General features: G+C 58.3%; 1 protein-coding gene across 4 annotated transcripts in view; it reads right to left on the bottom strand.

The window, feature by feature from the left end:
• Positions 1 to 890: 890 nt before the first annotated feature.
• Positions 891 to 8,650, bottom strand: part of VAC14 (VAC14 component of PIKFYVE complex) — a 103,289-nt gene continuing 95,529 nt past the window's right edge. The window contains exons 18-19 of one of the 4 annotated variants that reach the window (XM_049863727.1): positions 6,585 to 6,735; positions 891 to 1,519 (exon numbers count right to left, since the gene is read on the bottom strand). In XM_049863727.1, coding sequence (XP_049719684.1) covers positions 1,357 to 1,519; positions 6,585 to 6,735 — 314 coding nt within the window. In that variant the 3' untranslated portion in view covers positions 891 to 1,356. Of the gene's footprint in view, positions 1,520 to 6,584; positions 6,736 to 6,961; positions 7,147 to 7,514; positions 7,662 to 8,650 lie in introns of those variants that run through there. The other 3 variants (XR_007514570.1, XM_049863728.1, XM_049863729.1) reach the window with 3 other exon arrangements.

Raw genomic sequence — 8,650 nt, 5'->3', positions numbered from 1 at the left:
GAAGGAGACAGAGCAGCGGTGGAGGACGTACTGGGGCCGCCCGCCGTGGGCTCAGAAGAGTTCAGACCCTTCTCCATAAGTTCCTTGGTTCTGATGCCACTCGAATGAGCTGCCCGGGGCTGGGCTTTTGAGAGATTGTGCCCCGACCCTCCGGCAGCATCCCCTCTGGGTGGTGGGGGTCCCAATACCTGTGCGTGGGGACGCACCGTGTGCACGTGGGCGACGGCACATTCAGCCTTAAGTCTTGAAGACTCGAGGCAGGCAACCCCACCTTCGTGGGGCGCATGAAGCCGGGCTTCTGGGGAAAAGCAGGCACAAGCTTCTTCTCCACTCCAGGGGCTGCGTGAGCCACCTTACAGCTGTTTAGGTCAAACCGAAGCTTCCCGAAGCCCAGGGTTGCGGATTGATGTGCCAGCGAGACGGGGCTCATTGAGCCAAACCAAGGGTGGGGGGCCCTTGGGAAGCCTCCATTCTCCCTGGACTGGTCTGGGCCTCCCTTCCATCACTCAGTAATCTGCAGTGTTCTCTGGGGTGCACTACCCCTTCTTTTGGAAACTCCTGAGGTTCAGTTTCCACCTGTCCAATGGAGAGATGTTGCACCGCCCCTGATGGAAAAGTTGGATTAGGTGCTGCAGAAAGACAGGGTTCAGGGTCACAAGCCTGGGAAGTTGCTTCTGGTGCTATCCAGGAAGAAGGTCCCATCCTAGAGGCTAAGACCTGGGCTCAGGACCACGACCCCAGTCAGGCGAGTATCCAGGGACCTGGCTCAGCAAGCCCACCCGTGGCCACCATGAAACCAGGTCTCCAGGACAAGAGGCCAGCCCCTGCGGCAGCTGCAGCATCAGGCAGGGGGCTAGAGCCACCTGGGAAGGAGCAGGCGGTTAGCAGGATGAGGGTTTGCTCTCATTTCTTTATTAGGGCAGGGAGTGTGTCATTCAGTACAGACCTTTGTGCTGGCCCCTGGCCCCTACATGTATACATGCATGTTCACGGATGTATACACACAGATGCACAGGGACAGAGCTCTGGTGGGCTGGGGAGGCCAAGCTCTTGTACAAGAGGGTGTTAGAAAGAGACTGATTTCAAGGATGGGTGATGACATCTTAGGCTGTGGCTCTACCCTGGGTGGGAAGCCAGCTGAGTGCCAGGTTGCAGTTGAGTGCCTGGGGAAATGGGCTGTGAGAGGAGCCTGGGTGGATAGAGCAACCTCTGTCCCCCTACCCTGCCCTTGGCTGGTAGCCAAGCCTAGCCCTGCCCCTGAGAGGCAGGTCCTTGGTTGGGCTCCTGAGGAAGGGGGCTTGAAGGCCCCAGTGCTTCATGGGACCACTTCATGGGCCCTTCACCATGCCAGGTGTGTCAGAGGACGATCCTCCGGTCCAGGTGGTCCCCACGCCCACTCCGCTGATGCCTCACTTCCAGGTGCTTATTTTGGACCTTCTCGAAGTGCTGCAGCAGCTCTGCATAGTCAATGCTGGGGGCGTTGGTTCTCTGGGACTTGGGGGCTGCCTTCAGACTATCTCTGGGAAGGGGAAGCAGAAGGAGTTGGGGTCAGTGTATCAGCACAATGTGGGGCTGAGGGGAGAACACCTTGCCACAGGGTGGACCCACTTGTGCCTACCATAGGAGGGCAGTGGGGTCTGGAGCTCAGCCTCAGAGTCTGTCTGTCTGCCTTAGGCCTGGCAACCTTTCTCCAACAGTCAGCCACAGCCCCATAATCTCTGCGGCCCCAAAGTCAGGGATCCCTATGAGCACCTCTCCCTGCCACAGTTGGTGGGATTAGCCAGTACTGCTGCCTGGCAGCTTGGATATCACCCTCAGCCTGTGGGTTGGTGACGGCTCCCAGAGCAGGCATCTCATCGGGAAGCATTTCCTGTTTACGAGTAGCTCCCTTTGGGGTGAAAGCCAGGGCTAGCAGCCAGCCAGGAAGCCAGCTGGGACCTGGAACAGGGTCTGAGGAGAAGGGGGAGGAGGCAGCCTGGCCCTTGTTCTGGGCAGGGCATCTGTTTTTGAGTGTTGGGGCCTGAGGCCCACAGTCCTCTATCCCTGGGAAAGGAGAGCTGTTTTCACCACTGGGAATGTTGACAGCTCCTACACCTCCTACTGCCACCGTCCTCCCCACAGTTGGTCTGTACAGCAACATGGGTTGTGCACTGCACAACTACAGTGTGCTCCCTACAGCTGTGCAGTGCAGTAGCCTTGCTGTACCCCACCCACACCTCAAGCCCAGCATTCACCTTGCTCCTGAGGACTGGATCCCCTTGGGCCTCCTGTCCCATTCCTAACCATCTTTCTAGCAGAGTCTTGTGAAATGTTCGGTTTCTTCACTCTGCTTTTGCTAGCCTGGAACTAGATCTGTGTGGGTTAGAAAGTAACTGCTTCCCGCCCCCAGGGCCTAGTGGGCTAGTCAGCTAAGCAGAGAACCCTGAGCCCTAGAATTCATGAAGAGGCTCTGACATGAGTTCATGAAGAGACGAACTTGAACCCAACCATAATCATTTCTTAGCTATCTGACTTTTGGTATGTGACTCAGTTTCCTCATGTTAAAGAGATGTCAACCATAGAGACCCCTTCCCAGGTTGGTTGTGAGGATGTGTAAGAGCTTAGCCCGGTGCCCCACCTAGTTTCCCGATGCTGGCCACTGTGGCCACCCTGTCCCTCTGAGATAAGGCCAGCCAAAGCCTAGCAGCTTGAGGCCTGGCACACGTCAGCTGCTCAGTCTATTCTGGGGGAAATACAATGCAGCTTTTGCCAGGCAGAACCTCACCAATGAGCTTGGCTGCTGGTAACACAACTTGGCCAAGCATGGACAACCAATAGTTAGAGCCAGACAGAATCTGACCAGCCACTGGGCTGCTGGGAGGCAGTGGGAACCCCGCCAATGATCAGACGCCCACCTGGAGCCTGGAGGTGGCATCCTACACCCCTACTTGACCTCGCCTGGGCCCACAGCTCTTCCCTTCCTGCCTCCCTGCTGAAGATGCACCACCTAAAAATATCATGGGTGGTGGTGTCTGGGGCTGCCTCCTTCCTGGGGCTCAGTCAACTTAATATTAGGATCAAACGGAGCCAGGTGGCTCTTGGGGACCAGACTGTGGGCAGCACGCTGGGCTCTGAACACTGCTGCTTTCAACTTCCCTGGCAATGGGGGGGGGACCCCCCATCACAGTAACCCTGTGGCTCAGGTGCCATAGCCCTGAGAGCAACCTGGGCTTCTGAGGAGGCCAAGGGACACCCTGGAGCTCGGAGCCCTGACTCAAGGGGTGGCCAGATGCTAGCCCCAACCCAGGGGAGATAGGTAGAGATGTGCTGGCCTGGAAACACGAGGCCACAGGATGACACCGAAGTATGTCATTTGATGCTGGGTGCCCATGGTGCTGTACTGTCTCAACCCCTAAATTGTCCCCCCGCCCCCAACTCCTGGCAAGCCAAGGACATCAGGTCCACAGGAGGAACCGAGGTTAGGGGTTTCTTGGAAGATGCTAGCAATGGTTGGCAGACCCAGGGTGATGTGTGCAGATGAGGCCAGGGTGGGGTAGGGAGGGCTGCCTGGGCTCTTCTGGTGACAAGGCACGGCAGCCCCTGTAATGGGCAGGACTTCTCCCAGTCTCTCTGTGGGCATACCTTTCCTGGCCTGAGGTCTTGGGAGCAGGGGAGGGAAGGCAGAGGTATGTGCCCCATGAGGGTGGGGGGCAGCTGAGCATGGAGGCCAGGACAGCCCCTCTTCTCCCTGCCTGCCATGATAGGCATGGCAGCAGCTCAGGCCCTCTAAGTTCTATGTTGACAACAACCCTCGGGCAGTGAGTTACTGGAGGCCACCGCAGAGCTGGGATTCCAGAACCCAAAGCCTGCTCTCTCCTGCCACCCCACCCATAACACCTGTTACCAGGCTAAAGCTGAGCATCACCAGCCTTTCCTTCAGAGGTTCTCCTGCCTCACTGAGGAGACGCCCCCTCAGGAATGGCCTGGAAGCCTGAGGGAGGCCAAGGCCATAGCCCTGTTGGTGCCTTTTGCACACCCAGTGATAGAGGGTGAGGAGCACAGACGTCCCAGCTGCTCCCAGCTGGCATGCCTGTCAGGCAACCTGATGCTGCCTTCCAGCTGCCTGGCCCTCCCAGGGCTGAGCCTGGCCTCAGCCCCTTCCCAGGGTATGTGATGCCCCTCTATGCCCTGCCCTGCAACCTGACCCTCCCCAGCTGTTTCGGGGCCCCTTCTTACCCCTGCCCCCTGCCCAAATCTCTCTCTCTTCCCAGATCCTTGCTAGGAAGGCTGGGAAGCCAAGGCTCTGGAGGCTAGGCAGAGTTTAAGGACCAGCTTAACCCAAATGTGCACTTACTGATGATGAAACGGCTGAGACTGGTGTAGGGCCACTGGAGATCCCAGTCCAGGCTGGCACTACCCTCTGGCCCAGAGAACCCTCTACCCAGAGCTGCAACCTTGGCCCTGACCATGGGATATTTGGAGGGAACCCTCACTTTCCCAGCTCCCCTCTGCAAACCTGCTCAGCCCAGCCATGGGGAGTTCTGGGAGGTGATGGGGCCTGGGGCCAGTGGTCAGTGGGGCAGCCCCTCTGGCACTGCCGCTGCCTCCCCAAAGCCGGGCTGACTATAACCAAAACACATGGGGAGTTCGCCAAATGCGGTTCCCCAGATGGGGACCCAGTAGGCCTGCTGAGGCGGGATTCAGCATTTTCATAGCCCCCCTCAGGACTCACTGTCTGACCTACTACCCTGAGCCAACACACCTGGGGTTAAGACTCTCAGAGGCCTGTGGTTTGGAGCTATCTTCGACCATGGGGCCCACTTCCTTTGGGCACACAATGTCAGCAATCTCTCCTGGAGGCTACTTCTCCTTGATCCCGGGTCTGATACAATGAGCCCAGGGCTAGGTGGGCTTTATACACTGATGGAGAAGCCTGAGGCCAGTGGAAGGACTCCAAGAGTCTGCTGGAGGTGGTAGGCTCCCTCCCTGGTCAAAACCCAAAAAACCAAACCCAGTGCCATCAAGTGGATTCCAACTCATAGTGACTCTATACGACAGAGTAGAACTCCCCATAGTTTCTAAGGAGCAGCTGGTAGATTTGAACTGCTGGCCTTTTGGTTAGCAGTCATAGCACTTAACTACTACGCCACGAGGGTTTCCCTCCCTAGTCAAAAAAAAAAAAAAAATTATTTATTTTTAGTCAAGGTGGCCCTAAATCCAAGCTCTCAAGTACTGGAAGCCCCCAGGAGAGGGCCCAGGGGCTGAGCCCCACCTCCTCACAACGAGGGGTGTAGCACACTGAACTCAGAGGGGAGCAGCTGCCCTCACCATGGGAGGGCCACTGCCTGGTCAAGGGGCTGCCCCAGGAAGGCAGGCTGGGCTCCTGTGGCCTCCTGCCTCCTCCCCTTCTGAATGTCTGCCAGGGCAATCCTAATACCCGGGGCCAGCAAGGCCCGACCAGCTTCGGCCTCCCTCTGGGTCTCAGGAGCAGTGGCTGAGGAATAAATGCGAACCCAACTCCAAAGCTGCTCCTCTGGGAAACTCAGTATGCCTAAAGCTATTCTGGGGATTACCTGTTTGGCACGGTGGGCAGTTGGGGTGGCAGCTGGGACAGGCCCAGCCCTGCTATCCTGCAGCACTGTCTAGGGTGGGGGAAGGGGCAGTAGGAGCTGGGACCTGAGGCAGATGATCCATCGGTCCCCACACCCACCTCTGGGGATGGCGGGCCAGGTCAGGTGGGAGTGGGTGATAGAGACCCAATCTCAGGCATACGGAGTGCACAGGGGGCCGCGGTCAGGTGCTGAGTGCCCGGCAGGCCCCAAAGCTGCCTGTGTCCACCCCAGGGTTAATGCCAGAAGCCCTGCACTGGAGCATGGCGCCAGGCCTGCTGAGTGGCTCTCACTGCCTGGGAGGGAATTCTAGACACCCAGGGCATCTGATGCAAGCTGGGCACACTCCATTCAGCGTAAATCTTCTCAGTGGCTCTGCTTGTTTCCATGGCGACCTGACAAGTGAAATTTTCCATCTCGGATGCCAAATGCCTGTGGATGAGGCAGAGCCTCCAAGGGTTACCAAATATAGACACAGCCCAACAGACTCTCGGGCCTGGGCCAGCAGTGGGTTCAGGGTGGGAGCCTGGACACCCCCAAGGGCTGAAACCCTTCTGCCCAGAGGCTGCCAGGCTAGGTCTCTGGGTGGAGGCACACCTGGGGCTTGTTCTTCCAGGGGCAGATCTCAAGGATGCTGGGGTCTCAGCGCCCTAGGTTGGAGGCCCTGCCACAGCTGGGATGGGAAGGCCTGTCTGAGGTCTGGGAGGTGCCCACAACTAGGCCCTTCCTGGCTCTCGTGCCCCATTGCTCTGAGGGGAAGGAGTTTCTCTCCTGAGGCCTCTTTCTGGGTAACTCCAGGATGCCCTCTGATTCCTAGATTAAATGCTGTCCTCCTAATCTTAACCCTGATTGCTTAGAGAAGGTACTGCCACTGCCTTGCCACCTTGTAAACACTCCCAGAGTCCCCCAGCCCAGCTCTGATGTGGAAATGTGCTGTAGTGTGGATGGCAGTCTCCCTCAGTGGGCCCCTCTGGTCTGGCCCCTGGCGGCACTCACTCGGTCTGCAGCAGCTCGGGGTTGGGCACACACTGGAGCCGGTGTGACAGCAGCTGGAAGGCGCTGCTCTGGGGTAGCAGCATGAGCAGGCCATAGAGGGCCTTGATCAGGTACGGATTGTTCCTCACGTCCAGCAGCTGCAGGCGCAGATCTGTGGCAGGGCAGAGGGCAGGCTCAGGGTGGGCACTGGCCTGGACTCCACTGGGCCCAGACCCCCTGGACTGGTGCTGGTGCCCCTACAGCCCGAGGACTCAGCCTGGCGGTGTGCCTGGGGGCAAGGCAGGGGGTCCTTTAAAGCCAGACAAGGCTGTTCTCCTGCTCCCCCCCAGGACTGTCTTGGCGGTTTCCATGATCTCATCTTTGTTTGTACTACCCACCTGCCCATCTGTCTGGTCTTTGCAATAGCTACCTCGGCCTGGTGACCCCAACCCTGTTGCTGGGCCTGGTCCCCTCCTGCCCGTGCAGAGCCACCTCCCTCGTCATGAGAGGGCTCAGGGCTTGCAGTGGAGCAGATTCCCATCTGCTCCGCATGTGCCAGCACAGAGAACTATAAATAGGGGAGCTGGAGAGAAAGACAGTGGATTAGGACAGCTTTCAGGGAGGGCAGGATGGAAAATGCTTTTGTGTGCAGCTAAACACACATGAAGTCCAGGAGTGTCAGGCAGGTGCTCCTGAAACCCTACTCAAATGCCAGCCCTGCCACCACCCTGCCAGAAGGGGAGGAGATGCACCCCTGGTCTCTGCCCAGCACCTAGCCAACTCTGAGGTGCCTGGACCCCACTGGGGGCTGGCTTTGCCACAGGAGTCCCAGCTTCCCCAAGGCCCATAGGGGAGACTGGACTCAAACAGGATCATGCTTCTGCTGGAACAGCCAGGCCTAGACAGTCTACTGGCTCCTGCACCCCCTGGGCCCCCTACTTCCTGGCTCACCAACACTCTGTGCCTCAGGCTTGGCCACACTGCGTGGCTGCTGCTGGGGTGACATGGTCTCTCTCCTATGAGCCCTTGTAGGACAATCACTGGCTTCTTATGTCTCTTGGCCAGTCAGGGAATCCTTTTTGGAGAATGAGCCACAAACTTCCGAAAAAAGTTGGTGATGGGTTAAGGGCTGTGCCAGTCCACAAGACGCTGTGGTCACCTTGTTCTAACAAAGCCCTGGACCTGAGAAGGCTCCTGGCTCTCCAGGGTCAGGCTGGCCCCGGCCCTGGGTGAGTGCGTGTTGGCCTGGTGGCCCCAGGAGACCCTTGGGACGAGGCCAGTGGGAAGTGAAATGTCAGCCCAGGGGACCACCAGGCTTTAATGCACTCTGCTGGGAATCAGGTCCCTCTCCTGCTCGTCTTCTCCAGGGCATCTGTCACTGTGCTTCCATTGTTTGGGGACACTGGCTGTTTGAACGGGTGCTAGGGAAGGCCAGGGGAGGTGGGTGCCTCAGTCCCTGCACTTGCTTTTGGGCTCCAGGGTGAAGGCTGGCGGGCTCAGTTGGGCAGGTCAGAGACGCTACCGAGTGGCAGCCTGGGTGACCAGCTTGGCAGGGAAGGTGGCCCCTGGCGGGCTGGCTCCATCTTCCCTCACATGCTGTAAACACATGCGTGTCAGAGTGTGGCAGGCTTCAGGGAGCAGGTGTTGTATGTGTTGAGGTGCCAAGCGCTGTGCTCTCCCAGCCAATTGCCTCTTTTGCACATCCTGCGGGGGTGTTACTAATCAGGCAGCCCCTGCCCATCAGCTCCCAACAAATGCCAACTCTCCTTTCCAGAGAGGAGAAGGAGGGTGTAGCTCCTAGCAAACAGGAGCGCCCGCAGGTGGCCTAGGATGCCCCACAACTTCTGAGAGCCAGGGCGGAGGGCAGCGTGCTTGGGAGGTATAGTAGGACACTACAGTGCTGGTACAGCCCCCTCGGTGGGGACTGATAAAAAACCCAGTGCCGTGGAGTCGATTCCGACTCATAGCGACCCTATAGGACAGAGCAGAACTGCCCCATAGAGTTTCCGAGGAGTGCCTGGTGGATTCGAACTGCCGACCCTTTTGGTTAGCAGCTGTAGCACTTAACCACTACGCCACCGGGGACT

The sequence above is a fragment of the Elephas maximus genome, chromosome 21, assembly GCF_024166365.1.
Source record: "Elephas maximus indicus isolate mEleMax1 chromosome 21, mEleMax1 primary haplotype, whole genome shotgun sequence".
Taxonomy (NCBI): domain Eukaryota; kingdom Metazoa; phylum Chordata; class Mammalia; order Proboscidea; family Elephantidae; genus Elephas; species Elephas maximus.
This window is presented reverse-complemented; position numbering and strand designations above follow the sequence as displayed.